A 22,517-nucleotide genomic window follows, 5' to 3' on the forward strand; every position below is an offset into this window, starting at 1 on the left:
CAAAACGGAAATTACTCCTAATTGGAGTACATTTTCCAATTAAGAACTACAATTTCTGGCTCAGTTCAGAAAGAACGCACGTACCATTAGTTTCCCTGTGCACATAAATGTTTTCACAGATGAGACAGGAATTGTGATTCCGAATTGCAAAATGTAGTCCAATTCATATCAATTAGGTTTTCTAATTATAGAAAAGGCTCCGAAAAAGTATTTAAAATTGTAAGTTGGAATTTTTTAGCCAACGTGCGTAAAAATCAGCTTAAGTTGAAAATCTCAACCCTGGTAAAAATTGGCGATAAGAGCTGCGTTTCAAAATACCATAGGAATTCTTATAGCCGGCTAAAGAAGGCTACAGAAAATCACTTAGCTGGCTGTAGAATGCGGAGAAAATCATACGGCCGGGATATTCGAAGCGATAAAAAATTATCCAGCCGAGCTATAGTTCCTATCGCCGGGCTTTACACTTTATCGCATGGCTGTTGCTTTTTCGCCATCGATTATAAAAGGCTATAAGAAATTGTGTAGAAATTCGTGTGCTTTGGAAATCATTAAGTTTGATACGGAACCACCTTAATATTTACAAAACACACATCATATTTTCCTTTAATACATATTTTTTTTTTCATCAATTAAAATGAGAATAATCCATACAGGATGTGCAAACATTTCAAAATCATGAGTTGAATAACGCTGACTCCGCCAGATTAAATATTAGAGCCTAACACAAAGCGGAGCGGCGACGCACTGGCGCCTACAAACCTAACAGGGATACTTCACGCATTGCGCAACGCGTGAAGTATCCCTGTTAGGTTTGTAGGCGCCAATGCGCGTTTCGCGCTGGCTGCCCGCCTGCCGCGCCGCAGCGTGCCATGGCGCTTGAAGCAACTATTTCACACCAGAGGTATTGCACAGTATCATACGAAACTGAAGGCGCTCTAATATATTAGGAATGGCAGGCATCCATCAAAAGTACGGAGCTTTCCTCGCAAAATAAATCAAGATACTACGGCCCAAAAAGAGAGCAGTATTCCAAAAACTCACTAAGTCCTAGCATCCGTAATTAGTAACGTTTAGCATACACTTTATCGCCTGGCTGTTGCTTAATCGCCATCGGCTATAAAAGGCTATAAGAAATTGTGTAGCCGGCTATAGAAGCTATTGGAAATCTTACAGCCGGCTAGTAGGGCTATGATATTTTGGAACGCAGATTCTACCGCCAATTTTTACCAGGGAATGCAGAGGAATAAGCTCATATGAGCACAATTTAACCCTCAATAAGAGATACGCTGTTTGGCACAACACTATATATAGTTACGACTTTTAAAAGTGTGTATTTAAATTCTACTCTGCCGCGCACGTTGGATTCGAATGAGACTTTGCGCGATATTCACAATTTCCTCGAAATTTAGCAACGTCCGCAGGTTTTTGCGGAGTTCTTCTTTAACATGGCAGTGCAAGGCGCCCGTGCCTTTGCTTTACAACCAAGCTATGCGACGAGCTAGTAAGTGCTGTCCATTATCCACGGCGCGTGGATGCAACTAATCGTACTCTATGAACGCCCGTGTTGCATATACGAAAACTTGAAGGCGCTCTGGTTTTCGTTGCTACCCAAACCGTTCACCCTACGTTCGCTTCAACGTAACAGGTCGCTGGTCTGAGTTCCCTGAGGACAAAATTAGCTTCAGCAAAGCTGGTTAAAACTCTACCCTGCTATGTACACGGCGCGAAATCGCTGAATTGATATGGGTTCACACTTTCACCGAAAATTCGTCTTTTTTCAAAGGGAATTTAGGCATGACTCATACGGCGATCTTCCTAGCAATAGTTGTATCCTCTTCATGTTTTTGTGGTTGCGTTAGAACACACTAACAAACAAATTTTAGGTTAGAAATCGGCAGAGAAGGGCGAAACTGTACTTAAAAGTGCAGCTCGCATTGGCTCTGTGGTAGAATAATACAGCTTCGGCTATTTAAATCGCCTTTCATGAAAGAATGGAGGTGTTGCATGTGTGAGGAATTTGCGATTTTACTGTTGATTCTTATGCAGAATTTCGCGAGAAACACTATCAATAAACTTAATCGATGGTGAAATTGCAGGAAATGTGCTTCTCGGTTTGCGGCGTTGCAGACCTTCTGTCATACTTACTTTTCAATTTGTTATCATTTTTTTAATACTTTATGGAGATGTTGCATGTGTGAGGAATGTGCAATTTTACTACTGATTCTTACGTAAAAGTTCGCGAGAAACACGATGGTGCCACTGGTTTTCTCTGAAATCATCTCCCAAGCTCAAAAAAAGCTCTCAAGTTGAGGCCAAAATGGAGGGGATATCCCACGCTATCCTGAGGGTCCACCTCTACATCAAGAACAAACTCTCCATGCAATGATAGGGAGCAAATACATTAGCAGGGCTGCCGTGTTTTCAGTTTTAGAGTCCCCAAATAAAGTGGCAGCCCTGTCAATGTATTTGTTCCCTATCTTTGCATGGAGAGTTTGTTTTGATGTAGAGGTGGACCCTCAGGATAGCGTGGGATATCCCCTCCATTTTGGCCTCAACTTGAGAGCTTTTTTTGAGCTTGGGAGTTGATTTTAGAGAAAACCAGGGCACCATCGTGTTTCTCGCGCACCTCTGCAGAAGAATCAACAGTCAAATCGCAAATTCCTCACACATGCAACATCTCCATTACAGCTCTCTCTGCTATGACCGCACCCTACTTTCTAACCGTGCGAAGCGGCAAACTTGATGCTGCATCGCCGATAGTGCCTGGATACAACTATTTGTGCCCTATGGACGCGCGTGTTGCATATACGAGAACTCGAAGGCGCTCCAGCTTTTTTCGCCACCTCAACCGCGCTCACCTTGCGTACGCTTCATCGTAAAACAAGTCGCTGGTCGAATTTTATTCTTCGTGGCTTGTGAGCTCAAAGAAAAAGGGAGGGTATGCATTCGATCGACATGGATCCACCGAAAAATAAAAGCGTGAATCGATCAACGTGATCCAATCGACAAAATCGATCGAATTGTGTCGATCGATTCACGGATTTGTCGACCGATTCACGGGTTTATCGATCGGTTCGCGGAGTTGTCGATCGACTTATAAGTTCGTTGATTCACGGATAGTTGTAATTTTGAGGGGAGGTTTGTCTTTTTTTTAAAAAAATACATTTCAGCGCATCTACAGCGTTTCCGTGCCAGAATGAAGGGAAAAATTTAAAAACATCAGCTTGCGTATCTTATATCGTAAGTGCAGTGAAGTCGCTCACTCATTTTCGCCGAAATCGTCAGTAAAGCAGTATTATTCCCTTAGCCATCGATATGAGTTCCTTCCTAGGTGAGACATTGTAGGGCCTATTTTGCCGTGCTAAGGAAAAACGGCATATGAGTCATTGTTAGGCGTCACCAAATTTCCTTTGACAAAGCTCGAATTTTCAGGAAAATTTCCGAATATATCGCTTCTGATTTTTCAGAGTATTTAGCGCATAATTCGATCTAAAAAACCTGAAAATTCCCGAGGAAAAAAATTCACAACTTTCTTCAAAATTTAATACTTTCTGAGCGACAATATTGGACAACATTCCAAAACTCATACGGAGTTTTTACTTAGCACGCAGTGGCGTGGTGTGAATCACGATGTATCGATTGCTCTGCCATTTAAACCTATGGTGAAGAATCGATTATTAAGGTGTACGCTGCAAACGCCCTCTTTATCGATCCTTTTCCATAGGTTTAAATGGCAGAACAATCGATATATCGCAAAGCACGCCACGTCACTGTTAGCACGAAAGTATTGTGACCGTACACGGGTATAGGACCCCAGTCCTCAAAAACTCAAAATTAAGTGGATGATCTTGCCATAGTATGGCAACCGGAATCCTGTGGGAATAACGGGAAATCCGGTCGTTTTAAAAAAATATCCGATGTGGAAAATAACGACAGAACGTTCCTGTACATACAATTAGAGAAATTTGTATAACATCATTTGCTTAGTTTTTCGCCTTGTATTTAATTTAAAATTGGACCGCGTTAAACAGAAAGGAACCAAGCCACATCAGCTATTGCCAAATTTAATTGGACAATTTCATTTTTTACAAACAAACGGCTGTGTGAATTTTCGTGAAAATTTCAGTGAATTTTCTCCATAGTAAGAGGCAAATTCCTTAAAACTTTCAAAGGAATCTGCACAAACATTCTCGCGTAAAAAATCAAATTGCCCAGTTAAATTTGGCAATACATGATGTGGCTTGGTTCCTCTCTGTTGAACGCGGTCCAATTATCGTATCATTGAAGGAGATTGTTTTTTTGTTCCTAGAAAAGCACAAAGACGGACACTGTGGTCATATCTTGGGGTTGGAGTTCGACAAAGCAGGAAACTTGTTCGTCGTTGATTGTTACACCGGCATCTACAAAGTAAACATCACGACAGGTGAGTTTAACTTTTATAAATTTCAATTCGATTAGTGTGCCTATCAAAGCACTGGATGGTGTGGTCCCCGCCCCCGACGGCGCACAGTGGATCGAGTCCATAGGAGAGGTCGGACAAAATTTGGAAACTTTAAACGCCCATAACTCCAATTACACAAAACTTAGAGGTTTTAAAAGTGGTTCCATTGGTTCCCTCGTAAAATTTTCTTCTAGAAACACCCCTTGCAATTTAAGAAGTGACGAAATAAACACCAAAATTTGCAGTTTTAGTCAAAACTTTTATGTCCGACCCCTCTGATTGACTCAATCCACTGTGCGGCGCTTCAGGCTCTATAAGGCCCGCTTTGCGGGCTCATCTGAAGACAGTAAAAATTCTATCGATGGCCGCAAAAATTATGGAAATCGTCCCGGTATATCTCTAGAAGGAACCGTGGCAAAAATTGAAAATTTACATTGCTTGAGTGAGAGGATTTCCAACTTTACCTGTCATATGGACGTATTTCTGCCAAACGGAACTATGTGCATTGTGACGTGAGCCCTGTTATGCATATATTCTTATGAGTCTCGGGCTCATGCCTTAATGCACATAGTTCCGTTTGATAGAAATACGTCCATATATGGATTGCATTTTGCAAAAAGGAACCAAGAGCATTCCAATGTTGCTAAGATTGTGTATCTTATATTCATTCAATAAAATTACTGGAATCATGCAAAAAATTAAATTTACAAAGGTAATTTTCGTCTTAAAATTATAGTTTGTTGGGAGTAAAGATAAAATTAGTTTAGATAATCTGTGTATATGTGCGGGGCAAACAAAGTTGCACAATCTTAGCAACGTTGGAATGTTCTTGGTTCCTTTTTGCAAAATGCGATCCATATGAACATTTGGGCCATATTTCAAAAATCTGAATAGAACGGGCTTATTTAGGGACTAAATCTCATCGATAGCCGCTAAAATCATATAAATCGGCCCGATAGATCTCTAGTAAGGAACTGTGACAAAAATTGAGAATTTACATCGCTTGAATGAGAGAATTTGCAACTTCATCATGTTACATATTCACATATCGACGGTGTCAGTCGGCAATCACATTACTCATTTGCGGTGTCTGAAAATCTCCGCATCTATGTTATTTTTTTAAAAGAGAACAAATTGAGATCATTTATCGAAGTTTTTGCAGAATTGTCTTCGCACAGAGAGGAAAATCACGGCAGTTTTAAAGAATTGCCGTTGAGTAGTTTTTGAGTAGTTTCGTTTAAAAAATAAAATATGATAGGAAGTCTGCGACGTCGCAACCCGAGTTTTGTGATTGCCGACTTACACCGTCAACATGCGTCATATCTCCAAAATCTGAATAGAACGGGCTCATTTAGGAACCATCACCTAGGATCGATAGCCGCCAAAATTTTCGAAATCGGTCCAGTAGAACGGTAGATCAGACTGTGACAAAAATGAAAATCCAGGGGGTCAGAGGTCATGACTTGCTTCCTGTCATGTTTTATTTTCTCCTTGGGAAACCAGTCAACATAATTTCTTGAAAATTGTTTTTTGATTTAGCGGCTCTGGTGCTTGCACTAGAGCTGCTATTCCGGACGGTCCCAGCTGGGGAGTATCAACGGACCATGTTACATTGGAGAGACCGCGTGTTGGTTGATGGGAATCGGCGCCATTTTCTGCTGTTTAGGGGGGACTGATTTTATTTTAATTGATATCTTTTTCCTGTGAGCGAATGCTATGTTGTGTAGTGTATTTTTGGAATCATGGTGATACTGTCAATAATTCAAAACGGGTCTGTGCTTTAATCTCGCACTGGAAAAAATGTACTTTACGTTTAAAATTTGAAAATTCAAATCTATAAGTTTTCGCGCTTTTTTCGAAGAATGCCGTGGTTGGAGCTTCCTAGTCATACTACTCGACATCAGCTGATAGCAAACAAAGGTTACCAAGGAAACCGTAAACGCGTAACAACTACCTACCGTCGCCAGAGCCGCTTTCCGACGCGAATGCGTTGGAGCTTCCTGCTTGTTTTCCTTTCTGTTGGAAGAATATTCCGTATAAATTAAAAACCACATACCTCCGTTTGCGAGGTCGCAGCTAGACTTCCTGTCAAGCTTTATTTTCCTCTTGGAAAACCGGTCAACATAATTATCTCTTGAAAATTGTTTTTTGATTTTTCCTCTCTGTCGAAAGACTATTCTGTATAAACAAGCTATGATATGTTTCTCTTCGAAAAAGTAAAATTGAAGAGGCAATTCTGAAACATCGGGGACAGCATCGAGACAGCTCTCTCAGATTAATCCATTGAGAATATGTTTTTAGAAAAGTTGCAAGATCACAGAGAGCAATGGACAGTGTAAGCAGAAAGAAATCAAGCCACTATTGCCAATAAGCTATTGCCAAATTTGATTAGACCATTTAATTTTTTCCATGATGACTGTTGTGCGGATATTTGTGCAAATTTCAGTAAACTTTTTTTATGGAACGAAGCAAATTCCTTAAAATTTTCGAACGAGTCTGTCCAAACGCCCTCGTAAAAAATTAAATTGTCCAGTTAAAAAATAGCTGCTGTGGTTAGATTCCTTTCTGCTAAACGCGGTCCAAATCCACCAATACCAAGGAGCTACTTGAGATACGTGCTTTCGCACTTCAGCCATCGATAAAGTAAATAAACGATTGAAGAGACGAACAAAGAAAAATCAATGTTACATGAAGACAATTGAAAAATACGAAATTTTAAAATCTCCGTCGCTGTTTTATTTAATTTAAAAGCTGGCTGTTATTGCTTGAAAGTTTTACAGATTCTATCATAAAGATGAAGAAAATCGGCAAAAATTTCAAGTAATGATATTCTTTAGTGTCCTTTCAAAGAGGCAAGAGGAGATGAAAAATCTGCAGAGTTTCAAATCGAGTTACGTGTTTTTTGACTTTCAACTTCGATATTTTACTCACGTTAGACTTTATTCAATAGCGACGTAATGATAGTACAGTGAGAGTTCGTTAATTCCATTTGGAACATATGAAAAGCGCATTGAACAATAGGTACTCCAAGGCCTTCAATTGGTAATATAATCAAAGAATGTAAGTTATATTTCAACACGCTGACAAACCAGGAAAACCAGCCATTTTTTATTCTTAGATTTAGCATGATCTTTGTCACTACATCGAGGGAGAAACTCCCAGACAATGTTCCTTATTTGCGGTGTTTATAAATCTCCTCTCAACTTTTATTTTTTAAAGGCTAACAAATCAACATCATTCCTTGAAATTTTTTCAGACTTCAATCTCTGAATCTCGAATGTTTTTTTAAAAATTGACGTTGAGTACTTAGTGCCCCATTTAAAAAAAAAAAAAAAAAAAAAAAAAAAAGTATGACAGAAAGTCTGCAATGTCGCAAACAGACACATAGAGCTTCAACATTGATATACCTCAAACATATTGACGATTCTGTGCGAAAGAGAAATGGTTTAGTGAACAAGTAAATGTATCTCCCTAGCACTGCCACACTATAGGCAAAAACAGCGAACAGATTTTGAGCATCTTTTCTTAGACGGAACCTTTCATGAAAAGAAAGATTGAGCGAGTACATTTTTCATTTGCTCAGGATATACCTTCTTCATATTCGATAGTGCCTATGTATCCTAAAACCACAAATTATGCAGGCACGAAAGTTGTCTTTTTCCGGAGTGATTATTCATCAAGGAAAAAAACGTAGAAAATGTGTATTGAAAGACCGCACGAACGGTACCGAGGCGGAAAAGAGTTTTTCGCTCAACGTTTTTAATGAAAAAAGTCGGGAAAAGTACGTAGCTAAACAGGTTGAAGTGGACAGTTTGGTAACAACATGGCATTCCTAGCATACCATATGGGCGGAAATGGCGAGTTCGTATGATTTTTTACGCACCGTTTTAGATTTTGATCAAAGAAAAAAAACATGACACACAGCTGGTTTATCTTTATCCTTCGATACCTAGGAGAACAGAGATGAGTAAAAATTTATAAACGGCTTGAATTTTTAAGGCATGTTTAGTGTTTGTAGTTAACACATCGAACGATCACTACCACGTTTGAAAAACGTGTTAACCATCCACTCAGAAGGTAGGTCAGCAGTTGAATGTTGAAGTCCCGAAAATAAAAGCTTCCACCATTGTCAAGATACCCGTGGAGGATCTCTTGTTTTTGAGCATTACCGATGGTTAGAAAACAATAATACTTGTATATACAAGCTCCGCACCCCTATCTCCAAATAATTGACAATCTTTCGACAGGGCCGGATTTACATTTTTAGCGCTCTAGGCTAAACTTAGGGTGGCGCCCTTAAAAGTAGGCGCTCTCGTGGGGGGGGGGGTGTCCCCCAGGAGCCCCTCCCTTCCAGATCAGAAGGAGGATGTTAGGTATCAAGAAAATGTTCAAATTCACCTTTCAAAAAACACAATTTTAAACAGTTTTGAGGTACGTTTACGTTTGCAAGTTGGTTTTGGAAAATGGAAAGTAACAAAAGACTCGTTAAATTAAAAAAAAAAAATTCTCAAAGATTTTGCGCCCTAGGCTACAGCCTATGTAGCCTATTGGTAGATCCGGCCCTGTCTTTCGATGATTTTCATTGGAGTGTGTAATTTTTAAGGTGCCGTTTCTCTGGCGATCCCGGCAAATAAACCTATCGATGGTGAAGTGCCTCAACTGCCAGATGACGTCGACATCGGTTCGGATGGCTCGATTTACTGGAGCGATGCATCGGCCAAATTTCCTCTCCACAAGTTCGTTCTATCCATCCTCGGAGATACTTCTGGCAGGTGCGTAGCCTATGACATTTTTTGGCTCCCCTCAAAGTCAAAACTCCGTTAACAGGTTAACACTGGACGTACACTGGAAAAAAAAACACGTAGAGTCCAGACTCTTAAAAAACATCGACAAGAAAAAATACTCTTGATTCAACCGGATTATTGCTTACATCAAGAACCAAGCCTCTTAATTTGAGCAGATTTCCTTTTGATTCAAGCAAAAATCTGATTGAATCAAGAGTATTTTTTCTTGTCGATGTTTTCAAGAGTCTGGACTCTAGATCCATCCAATGTGTTTTTTTTTCCAGTGTAGAAATTCGTCGTTTGCACAGATTTTATTATTTTTTGCTAATCTTTAAGATCGGACCATCAAAACACGATTCTGTGACTATACAACTCACTTATTCTTCATATTTCGGTACAAAAAAAAATCAACTAACGTTCTATATAGAACCTGTCTAATAAGATCACAGTCAAAATGACAGGATCGAAGAAATTGAGGAAGAAATTAATATCTTCAAAATTTTGGTGGATACGTTCTTCCTCTACAAAACCGCTCAACGCTGCCATTTTCAACAGTGTTATGACAGTCAAGAAGCATGCTGCAGTGCTAAGGAAAAACGCCGTATGAGCCTCCAGACGTTACCAGATTTCCTTCACGGAAAACCGAATTAACTGAGAAAATTTTGAATATTTTTTTTCAACATTTTTAGACAATTTTGTTCGCAATTTCATGTAAAATATCTGAAAATTTCAAGAAAAAATATGAATAAATTTCCTCCAAAATACATGTTTTATTCGAGGAAACTTGGCAACTCTCGAATGTTCTTACGACGTTTTTCCTCAGCACGGCAGTATGGGTGATTGATGACAATATTAAAAAGGCAAAGTAGCACACACGTGATGCTCCACCACCCACTGCGCGAGCAATAAAAATAGGATCGCCTTCAATTTCTGCGATACGCAACACGCATGTTCTTCGAGCGGTATTAGTTGCATTCAGGCGTTACAATCAACGCAACACTACGTTCGTTGCAGGAATCTTGATGCTGGCTGAGAATTCCATCTTATGTTATTCTCTTGAAAGAAAAATATATACAAAAATAAACGTACTGATTAGTGTATTTGAATCAGTGAGTTCGAAAACACACCAACTCGGAAAAAAAAATGTTCAGGAAACACCTAATACTGCGCAGCTGGCGAAGAAGTTAGTTTAAGAAAAACCTTTTTGGTGCCAAAAGACAAGTACTTAGAGACTTTGTAAAGCACCAAGTTGAAATCGACACACCATGTTTGATGACAGAGAATTAAGCGTTTAAAAATTTCCGAGTTGGTGTGTTTTCGTTCTCACCGACTTTCAGATACTGATTTTTCATAGTCTGCCTAGAAAAATTTATATTTTTCGACCTGAATAACGCTTGAATATTCATATAACTTGTTGGTACAAGGTATACTGAACCGAAAAAAGAAAACCGCAAAATCGGATGGTCACCCGTTTCCCTTGAAATGGCCAAAAATTGGTATTTCCAATGAAATACTTCGATTTTTCCCTTTTCCCGTCGCTGTTTCGAGCACTTTCGATTGTAATTTCGAAATTTCCTTTTGCGTGCAAATGCTTCTATCCATAAGTGTTACTAAACCGTAAAAAAGTGAAAATCGAAAAAAAACCCGAGTTGGTGTGTTTTCGAACTCACTGATTCATTTATTGTCGGCGTAAATTTTATTGTGCCTAATGTTCACAGGTTGATAAGGACGAATTTGAAAACTGGTAAAAGCGAAGTTTTAGTCAAAGGCCTGCGCTTTGCGAACGGAGTTTTCTTGGCAGATGATGAGTCCTACGTAGCTGTAGCAGAAACGTTTGCCAGCCGTGTTCATAGGTGAGACTAATGGTAGGAAAAATGCCGTAAGAACATTCGGATGTTGCCAAATTTCTTCTCAGAATATATTTATTTATGAGGGATATTATGACTTTTTTTCCTTGAAATTCTCAGACTTTTTAGATCAAATTACGAACGAAATCTTCTGAAAAATCGGAAGAGAAATATGTACACAATTCCCTAAAAATTCGTGATTCGTCGAGGGAAATTTGGCAATGCCTGATGGTTTTCGGCGTTTTTACTTCGCGCGGTAGAATAGATCACTAAAACATGTGTTTTTTCTATAACATTCTGAAAATACCAGGTGAGTAGATAACGTGGTGATTTATTCCTCTGCATTGAGTAGTTGCTTTCGATAGAAAAGTTTTCTCTCCCGAGCAACTACTTGGTGCTCAGGAGAGGAATGTATCCGTTTCCAAACAGTAACTAGTTGCTCAGGAGAGAAAACCTGTCCCTCCATTGCACCGACTAGTTGCTAAGGAGAGGATACATTTCTTTGCTTCGCACCACGTAGGTATTTAGGGGAGATGGGTTTCCTCTCCTGATTATGGACTGGTTGTTTCTTGGTACCCAGGCTCCTACCAGGAAACCGATGTTTCGAACCATAGGATGTGCCTCCATAAAAATAAAAATTCACGGAATGAAACCAGGATTTTGCTTCGAAAAAAACACAGCATATCTGATACAGCGATTGATTTTTGTATTAAAGGCCATACTATTTTCGTAGCTGAATCCTATAGGTCCAGTTACACGATCAATTTGATGGCTCAATTTGATCGTGTAACTGGACCTTATTATGACCTCTCCGAATTTTGCAATTTTTTTCGCGATTGAGTAATCACTCGTAAAGCTCATTTCCGAGGCGGGAACTAACAGTCGTCATTTTTCAATTTATAATTAATTAATTGAATTTTTAATGTCGTTGATTTTCAATTTTTAATTTAATTTGTTTTCAGTCATTTTTTTATTTTTTTGAAGTCAAAATCTGCAAAGATTTTTGACTTGCGCAATGCGACATGTTGCGCGTTTCTTGTACCTGGGCGGATCAAATTCTCGGATCGAGTACCTAAAATATTGGTTTAATATTCATTCACAATGTTAGTGAGAAGGTTATGAACTCTGGATTTCATTTATCTTGAGCACCGTAGTCGCTCTATAGAATATTTATCAGTGAGCTTGCAGTTTTGAAATGATAATCAGGTATACACACCGCTAAGTATGGCGTTATCTTACAGAGACTTATTACTTGAACAGTTAGACAAATCAGCAAGTTCACGGACATAGCTCAATTCTTCTGTCTCACTTTCAAGGTCTCCTCCTTCTCTACATTTAGAATTTAGATTGATAAGAACAAGACTTTTTTTGTACCAGTGCAACGCCCCATCAACGATAGTCTGGAGACCGCTGCATTTATCTCTTTTTAATATGCATGACTGATATCCTCAAGTCCCAGACAACTTTTACTTTCTGCTCACTTTTAGATGCTATGGTGGAAGGGAGGAGGACAGACTGGTGGAGCCTGTATTATGGATGGGGGTACGCCCGCCCCCTGGCCGCTGCGCGGCCCAATCTTGTGTCGCGCCTCCTTATAGGCCCGTAATTCCCTCATTTTCATTCCCACTGCAATGAAACAGTCTAAAAATCTGCAAATGGAAATGTGTTGAGTCCGTTTTTTCCGAACGGCACGAATCCCTCCCCCCCCTGCCACCAGTTGGTAAGTCGTGGGGGCGGAAAAATCTTTACGGGCCACGTACTCCATAGTTCGAATAGTTTCGTGCTAGATTTCTGCATTCAGCTTCGACGATGCGAGCATGATGCCTATTCATAGCCGTCACTGATTTGAGACAAAAGAACAACTGAGATTCTCCTTCATTTCCTTGTGATGCCTCATAACATACGTAGCTCGAAGTTCAAATAGTTGCGTGTTGGGTCCTTGATTTCCGAATTCAACGATGCTAGTATGATGCCTACATTATATGTATTATAACGGTCACTGATTTGAAACAAGAGAGGAGCTACGGTTTTCCTTCATTTCTGCGTGACACCACATCACGTACCAAGTCCGGAGTAATGCCTCCATTCATAAACGTTAGTAGTTCGAGATGAGACTGGTGAAAGGCTAGGGTTTATCCTTCATTCTCACGTGATACCACATCACATGCCTAATTCGTAGTTAGAATGGTTGCGAGCTTGATGTTCGCATTCTAGGATGCTAACAAAATTCCTTCATTCATACACACATGTAAGTAGTTTGAGACAGGTGGAAACCTAAGATTCACCTTAATTTTCGCAATATACCGCTTTACATTCCTACTCCAGACCACGGTCTCAGATGGCGTTTTGAAAGGGTCGAACACGCTGAAAAAAAGATTGATAGCATTTACCATTCCTTCACGCTGTATTTCACACCGCGCGAAGGAATGGTAAATTCTACCAATCTTCGACGTGTCAATCCCGCCGGAGGAATGGTTACCTGTACCAGTATATAGTAACGTTCACCTTACTTCTGGCAGAATTAAAGCAAAATTGACGTGGTGTGAAATACGGCGTGAAAGAATGGTAAATTCTACCAATCTTTTTTCTTCAGTGCACTACCAAAATTTGCAGGGAAGATTTCCACACTTCATTTGGACTACATTTTGCAATTAGGAACTGCAACTTCTGTCTCAGTTTAGAAACAACGTATGTACCATTACTTTCTAAAAGCAATTAAGTGTTTTCATCAAGGAGCCAGACATTTTAGTTCCGAATTTTCAAAATGTAGCGTATCCACTTGATAGTGAAAACGGACCCGGGGACTCCAGATTTCCTACTTATCCTTGATTTTATCAATATTGCACACCCACCAGAGCCGGATTTACCCTCTTGCCGCCCATGGGCCCACCCGCCATCTGTATTTTGCCGCCCCATCTCATTCGTTTTGAAACATCCATAGAAACCATCAGGTGAACGTGCCGGAGAAGGAGGGGTACATAAGACGCGTTTACTCGCGTTTTGCACATTTTTTGTGAAAGCCCTGTCAACACAAGTTAAGTTCCGTAAAATTAAGTTCCGTAGACTTATCTCTGTGTGGACGATGCCTTTCATTTATAAGAAAAGAACGAAAAAATTATGAATAAGAATAAACATGAATGTGGTCTAATGATCTTAATTTCCGCCACCGCGCCAACCGCACTGTGTTTGGCGTCTTGTAGGCGATATGCGTTTCAAGCTGACCGCTGCTGACCGAGTGACCGCACTGTTTTTGACGCAATGCGTGAAGTATTCATGCAGTCTTGTAAGCGCTAATATTTGTTTCATGCTGACCGGTGCGCCGATAGGGCTTCTACTTTCCATCTTAAGTTCTCGCCATCATTGCTCTCAGCGCCGTGCCGCTCCAGGCCAAATTTCGTGTTTGGTTTCTCTCTCAACTAGACTAATGAAAGGCGCTGTCTCTTGTATCACCGAAAGACGAACAAATTAGAAATTACTATACTTTAACTCTCAGGATATGAGAGATTTTTTTTCGCCTTTCCTCATTTGTGATTTTTTTTCTGAATCAGATTTTTTTCTTGATACCTACATTTGAAAAAATTACAACATTTGCCGCCCCCTTTTGCCGCCATGGGCCGCGGCCCATGTGACCACCCCCTTCATTCGGCCCTGACACCCACGAATAATTCTCTGCCCCAGCCTACATCTGCCGTGCTGAGCAAGAAAATCCGCCGTAAATCCATCAAGATTTTCCCGCGTTTTTTGGAACTTAACACTTCATGAAATAAAAACTGTTTTACCCATGCACCTCAAATTTTCGCAGGTTAAGTTCTTGACAATATTTGCGAAAGAATTCTGTAAAAACATTGTTTCAGGCGCACATGTTTTTCTGCTATGATACGTTGTTTACAAAAAATGTAAAATGGCGTTTACAGCGTTTTTGCGTTGCACGGCGGATATCGACGGTGAAACTACCAAACCACGTATCTCGGTTTGCGACGTCGCAGACTTCCTGTCATACTTTATTTTTTAAATGAAAAACTTCTTAACGTCTAGTCTTGAAAATTTCTGTGATTTTTCCTCTTTGTGCGGAAAAAATTCTGTGAAAATTTCAAGGAATGATATTGATTTGGTCGACTTCAAAAAAATAAAATGCGAGCGTAGATTTTTAAACACCGCAAACGAGATACGTGATTTGGTAGTTTCACCGTCGATATATATTCGTGTGTCAAAATATTTTTATATTACTTATATTACTATGATTCTGTTTTTTCTAGGTATTGGTTGAAAGGACCAAAGAAGGGTACAGCTGAAATCTTTATCGACAATCTGCCAGGATACCCAGACAATATCTCACCGTACAAAAATGGAGGTTTCGTTGTGAACGCGCTCATCTCGAGAGAATCCCCGGACATGATTGGAGCGCTAGCTCCCTTTCCAAACGTCCGGAAATTCTTCGCACGGGTCATAGCTCTCAGCGAAATAGCTTTGCAGAAAATGTACGATGCCTACCCAAATTCTGCTGTACAATTTGCTCTCTACCACGTACGTATCTTTACCTCCATGTTTTATCCTCTCTGCCGTGATAGCGAAGAGAGCAGTAAGTGCGAAAATGAAGTTTTGAGAAAACGGGCCTCGGAAGCTTCTGCCCAAGTAGCAGTGGTCGTGACGAATAGCGATTTTATCGGTTGATTATCGCGATTATATCGGTGGCAATTTATCGCAATACCATCGAATAAAAAATTGCGATTTATGGCGATTAGATCGCTATGCATTACAATTTTTTGTTCGATAAAATCGCGATCAATTTTCGTCGATAAAACCGAGATTAAACCGCCATATACTACGATTTTTGTTTCGATGATATCGCGATAAATTGCCGTGCGAAAAAATCGCGATTTTATCGCAACAAGATCGAGGATAATCGCTCGGATTTTGATGATCCTAGCGATTTTATCGCCGATGAAATCGCAATATTTCGCGATTTTCCCGTTGAAATATGCTACTTGGGGCGACCAGGAAATTTTATTGAAAGAGGCCTTCGTTCTTCTTCAAATTGCCACCAATCATCCGAAAGACTCCTAGAAATTGTTCGGATGATTAAAAATCGACCAATTGTATTTCCATTACATAAAAAGGGTATTTTTTATTATCATGCTAGGCTATATTGTTAGGCGAAACAGCCGTAAGTGCTATCCTCTGCATGTTTTCGTGATCGCGTTTTGGACACACTTTAATTAGTTCTCCTCTTGTTTAATTAGTATTCTCCTTTGATAAATTGATACATATTTTTTCCCATCAATTTAAATAAGAATAATCAATGCAGAGTGTGCTAACATTTCAAAATCATGAGTTAAAAAACGCTTACTATGCGAGTGTAAATATTAAAGCCGAACAGAGCGGAGCGGCGCGGCGTGCTGCCAGCGCGAGAGGCTCACTGGCGCCTACAAACCTAAGTGGATACTTCACGCATTGCACAATGCTTGAAGTATCCACTTGGGTTTGTAGGCGCCAATGCGCGTTTCGCGCTGGCCGCTCGCCCCGCGTGCGGCGGCGCCTGAAGCAACTATTTCACAACAGAGGTGTTGCACATTATTATACGAATTTGAACGTATTAAGAATGACAGGCATCCTGTAAAAGTACAGATCTTTCCTCGCAAAATAAATCAAGATACTTATCGTACACAGGAAAAATCTAAGAGCCTTTAGCTGAGGCAAATATAGAGGTTTATCCGGTTCAGGTATAACAAGGTGGGAATTTCTTGAAAGATAATCTAGTCATGTTACACCGAAGAGGTGTAGAGAGTTTTGGGGAATTTTGTCTCATGGAATTGACGCTCCCCCATTTTCACCAAAACTCTCAACTATATATTATTCTCCGTCGGACCAGGCAGACAAAACAAAAAACCAAGCAACCCCTCATTCTTCCAAGACATTATATATTTTCATCCAAAAACGCCGTGAGCAATTGTCGTTTGTTTTTACATGAGAGCCAATTAACTTTGGGTCTCAACTGGCACGTGGACCAAAACTCCCGTGCCGAAAAAACGCGTGGACGTAAATTACTGGGAAAAACAGGTGCGCGGACAAAAAATCGTTGACGAAATGTCCTATAACCAAATTTTGGGGGCCATAGCTCCGACCGGGGGCTCTTTCGGAAAAAAAACTTTACACAAAAAAAAAAAAAAAAAAAAAAAAAAAAAAAAAAAAAAAACTTTACTTTACACAACAAAATACTCTTATTTTGACCCGTAGAAGACGCTCCTGCAGTCCGGCCTATTAACCTTGCATCACCCTGTGTTTCAAATTTTAACCATTTGGTGGATTACCTAGACCTATGATGGACAAATATGATTTACTTTTAAAATTTGGATTTTTCAGTTGCAGCATTTGGACGCAGCTTTGGTTTTCATTCAAAACCATCACTACACCGCTCTCTTCTATGACAGAAATGGCAAGCTTACAAAAGCGCTGCACTCAACAGATGGCTCCTTACCTGCAACCAGTGATTTTGCAGAGCTAGGTGGCTACTATTACTTCGGCTCTCCATTCAACCCATTCCTGAGTAGGAAGAAGATCTCTTATTAGGACATAGATGTAATATTCCCGTCCAGAATTGCGTTGAAAAAATGAAATCTCGTGCGGTTAAAGCCACCGATCCGTCAAAACTGTACCTTGGAGTACCTTTACAGACAGAGTATGGCCATTCGTATCTTTTTACTACAGGAAAACTGTTCCGCTTTTTGATTGGTCAACGAGTTTTTAGGCTTCATGATGCTCTTAGGGCCGTAAATAAACAAACAAAATGGCGGCTCACCTTAACCTCGATAAGAAGCTAAATTTCACAAAAATCTCAATTATGCGGCAGTAACAATTTAAACTAGCATATCTACGAATAGCACACGAAAAACACATGAAAACATTATTAAATCGCCTTTCACCTTTATCACAGGAGGATGTAAGATGTGCATAACCTCAATCTTGCTTGCTGATAACAGCCATCTTGTTTGTTTATGTGCGGCCCTAAGAACATCGTGTCAGCCTATTTTCACGCGCGACCAATGAAAAACCGGAACAGAAATGGCCAAACTCTGTCTATAAAGGTACTCTACTGTACCTAGGTCTCAAAGAATAATTTGAGACAAGGACATGTGTTCAAATAATACTTCCATCAGCCGTTCATCCCCTTTTTTACATTTACGGAGAAAAATAATGATGGTGAAACTGCAGGAATGCGTAATTTGGTTTGCGGCGTTGCAGTCTTCCTGCGTAATATTTTATTTTCTACATGAAAAAACTACTGAACGTCATTCCTTGAAAACTTCGGAATTTTTCTCCTCTAGGACAAAAACTATGAGTTCTCTAGATATGAACAGAAAGTACTCAGATGTAGCTAAATTCTTTAGTTAAAAAGGATGATGAATAAATTAACAACAAGTAGTAGAAGATTTTAAATACCAAAATTCAGAAACACTCAAAAACAAAATTAAGAAAACAGGGAATCAGTTAAGACTAAAATGATAAAAAAAAAACCTGTGTGGATCATTAATTTTATCTGAGCATCTTTTTACACGTTTTCAAAATGATATCTCAAATTCTATTTTGTTGATTAATTGTTTTAATTCCAATTATAATTATCCTCTTCAGTAATGCGCTGACGTTGACACAACGTATTATGGATCAGCTGAGGATGTGTTGTTTGGACACGATGTGAGTCACTTAAAATCCTAATCCCTCCCGTCTCCCCTCAAAAATTTCTGAGTAATTTTTTTTTCTTAAATAACTGCTCCCTTTAAAGAAAATTCTTTCTATGAGTCAACCACAGGTGGTTTTGATAGTTTATAATACTTACCATTCACTCGTTTTCTGTTGTACCTTAGTATTTTTAAATTTGAATTTTCTGTGATTTTGTTTTATATTTATCGATAAGTAAGAGTTTGATTTACATGTATTTACCTACCAAAATGGCCTATTTTTACAAGTATCCTCACAGTCCGAGAAATTAATGGACTTCATGATATGTCTCCAGAGAGTGCAACTGTGTAAACTTAATGCAAAAGATTATTTTGGTGTAAATAACAAGCACGATTGTAAAACTGGTTCATGGTGTACACATTTGAGATGGAAACGATCATGAGAGGCACTATAATACATCACTTAAATTTATTTTCAAGTAGATAACTTTCTGGTAAAAACGGCGTGTCTTCTTAATAGTATAAGTAATTCTCTTCTGAAAATGATGGATGAAAATTGTGCAGACATTTTCAAATGACACGTTTTTTTTCGATGGACCTCGATATTTTGATATCTTGAGTCATTTTGTCCGGACATTGAATGAAATAAAATCGAGGGTTTAAATGGAATTTTTGTTCGACTCGAAAGCAAATTCTCTTTGTGGACTGCATTCTGCAAAAGGAAACCATTATTTTCGGCTCATTCACCCTATTTTCATGTATGGAAACTACTGGGGCCAGTGGCGTGGCGTGAACAATCGATCATCGATATTTCCCCATTTGAGGCTATAGTAAAGAATCGCATATTAAGGTGTTCGTTGCAAACACCCTGTTTATCGATCCTTTTCCATAGGTTTAACTGGCAGATCAATCGATATATATCGCAAAACACGCCACGCCACTGAGGCGTGAATGATCGATTATCGATATTTCCCCATTTGAAGGTATGGTGAAGAATCGATTATTAAGGTTTCCGCTGCAAACACCCTGTATATCGATCTTTTTCCATAGGTTTAAACGGCAGATCAATCGATATATCGCAAAGCACGCCACGCCACTGAATGGGACATATCGACAGTGAAACTCCTAAGCCACATATCTCCTTTGCGGTGTTTTAAAATCTTCTCTCTAATTTTTTCCTGAAGGAGACAAATCAACATCATTCCTCGAAATTTTCACAAATTCCTTTTCGCATAGAGAAGCAAAACCACGGAAGGTTCAAAAAATTTACGTTGAGAAGTTTTCCCTTTAAAAGATAAAGTACAACAGGGAATCTATAACGTCGCAAACCGAAATATGTGGTTTGATAGTTTCAGCGTGGATATGTTGTTTCTAAAATGTGTCTGAAATAGTTAATTCCTTATGCAGAATGAAGTCCAGTTGATAATTGAATATCCTTAATTTCAGTGGCGTGGCGTGTTGTGCGATTAATCGATTGATCTGCCATGTAAACCTATGGAAAAGGATCGATATACAGGGTGTTCGCAGCGCGCGGAAACCTTAATAATCGATTCTTTACCATGGCTTCAAATGGGGAAATATCGATTATCGATCATTCATGCCACGCCACTGCTTAATTTACTTAACAGGTCAAAATGCATCTCACGCTTGATCGTGGGCTTTAGTGTCTTAATCTGTCTCTGTCATGTTAAGTATAAATGTCGTATGAACATCTAAACGTTGTCAAATGTCTTCATTTAAACCCTAAATTTTCTTGATAAATTAAGTAGTTACATTTTCGCTTGAATTTTTCATAGACTTTTCCACATATAAAGTGTCTGAAATTATTGAGGACAAATATCCAAAGTATTCCTTGAAAATAAATATTTTTTCTCTGAGGAAATTTGGCAACTTCCAAAAACACAGGAAAGTGGTTGAAACCGTGAGGACCTCATTGAAGCCTAAATGACAATCTAAATCGGATTGCTTTCATTCTATTAGAATCTGGTGCCACTGATTCAATGATTGTTGGTCAGAAAAATGTCTAATTTCCCAATGTCTGTATGATTTTAATTGTTTTAACTACTGTTGAATATTTGTTGATTTTTTTCTTATCTCCATTATCAGGGACTAATAAAGTAAGTTAAATAAGGCAATACTTGTCGTGGATTTTCTTTCTGCATTCATGAGGTCAATGATCAAAGTTCACATTGAAATATTTAGGTCCCATGAATCGATGTTGAGCTTTCGACCAGCTTGAACTTAGGATGTTGAACAAGGCTAGTTGACGGATTTTTGTCTATTTCAACGCATTCAAACGAGAGAAGTTTATCTGCTGTAGGGGAGTTTTGAAGAAAGATATACCAAATTGTGGAATAGTATCGGGCTGTTGACGTAACGTCATACAGGAACGCATACGAAATCCGGCGCGGCACCCCACGTAACAAATCTGCCCAAGAAATTCAGGAAAACCATCCATCTGATCGAGGCCAACCATTTTTTCCCCACTGCCCCCATTAATGCATTAATGCGAGTTTGCCTCATTTTTCAAGGTCACTTTGAAAGTTTCTCCTGTAGAGGGCTCTAAGAACTGGTACAGAAGTCAGCGCGGACGATCGGCGTGGAACTTGCAGCGCACTGAGGATCGAGTCAATAGGAGAGGTCGGACAAATTGAAGAGCCTCCAATAATTTCGCCCCTTTTTTGGTATTCGATTCGACCATCGAACCAAGGTTGAAGTGGAAGCTTATAATAACAGAAAAATCAGGAAAAAATTTCAAGATGAGTATAGGAACTGTTTTCGAGTTATGGGGGGGGGGGGGGGGGGCAAAGGGGTCATACTCCGGCCCGTTGCCTACGAGAATGGAGAGGCCGTAACTAGTCAGTTCTGTGACGTCAAGCTAGTAGATATTTACCGAAAACAACAAGCATCTCCGGGTCATCAGTGCATCGATGAGTGAGGCAGTCGCTGCGTGGACCAATCAGAGTGGCTCTCGATCGGCCGAAGTTGCGCGAGCGGCCCGTTTGAATCTGAGTGGAGTAACGATTTTCGGTATTACGCATTCATTTCCTCGATATTTAGACAATGTCCTAAATGAACTAGTTAGTTTTCTAAAGTGAAATTTCATCCTCTTTCTAAACGGTTCTTATGAAATTTTGCGTCAGATCAACCCTGAAAGAGATATCGGCGAGAAGTCATCGCGCGGCAAGCGTTCTCCCATAAGAACGCGTGTTAAACCCATAGAGTACATAGAGTCGTAATGTAATTGGGAGAGCTGGCGCCACTTTTAAGCATTTTCCATGTCCCGAATTCCGAGACTCCTGTGTGACGCCGGGTCACTTTCTCGATACATAATCGATTGTTTGCGATACACGGGTACCCGGCCATCCGATGACAACAACAACAACAACAACACAACAACAACAACAAAGGAGATAGGAATTACCACGTATTCCACACCGCCATTTTGGATCGACAATGTATCGAAAAAGCGACCCGAACTCGGCGCACACCGGGCTCGGAATTCTTCGAGCAGAACATGGCGCCAGCTCTCCCATTTACATTACGACTCTATGTACTCTATGGTTAAACCGCGGCCGAGTTTCATCTACTAGTGTGACGTCACAGAATCGTAGTTACGGCCTCTCCATTCTCGTAGGCAACGTCCGGCCTTATTTTTCGCTATTTTCTTGTTGAATTGATGTGTCTACGGGGTTGTCATCGTTGTTTACACATCGTCACCTTCCAGGCAAAGTATCACAAGCGCCATGCGACGTTTAAAAATTTCCGCCGC

The 22,517-nt window shown here is 39.7% G+C and overlaps 1 protein-coding gene across 1 annotated transcript; it reads left to right on the top strand.

Annotated features, from left to right (window-relative positions):
* Window positions 1–4,309: 4,309 nt before the first annotated feature.
* On the top strand, window positions 4,310–20,882 carry LOC109038067 (adipocyte plasma membrane-associated protein Hemomucin; the record flags this gene model as incomplete). Its single annotated transcript, XM_072305456.1, is given in 5 exon segments — window positions 4,310–4,423; window positions 9,045–9,213; window positions 10,944–11,078; window positions 15,329–15,596; window positions 17,433–20,882. Coding segments are annotated over 5 exon segments (893 nt in total), but the record flags the coding sequence as incomplete, so codon positions are not given.
* Window positions 20,883–22,517: the final 1,635 nt, after the last annotated feature.

This window comes from Bemisia tabaci, chromosome 10 (assembly GCF_918797505.1).
Source record: "Bemisia tabaci chromosome 10, PGI_BMITA_v3".
In the NCBI taxonomy this organism is placed as follows: domain Eukaryota; kingdom Metazoa; phylum Arthropoda; class Insecta; order Hemiptera; family Aleyrodidae; genus Bemisia; species Bemisia tabaci.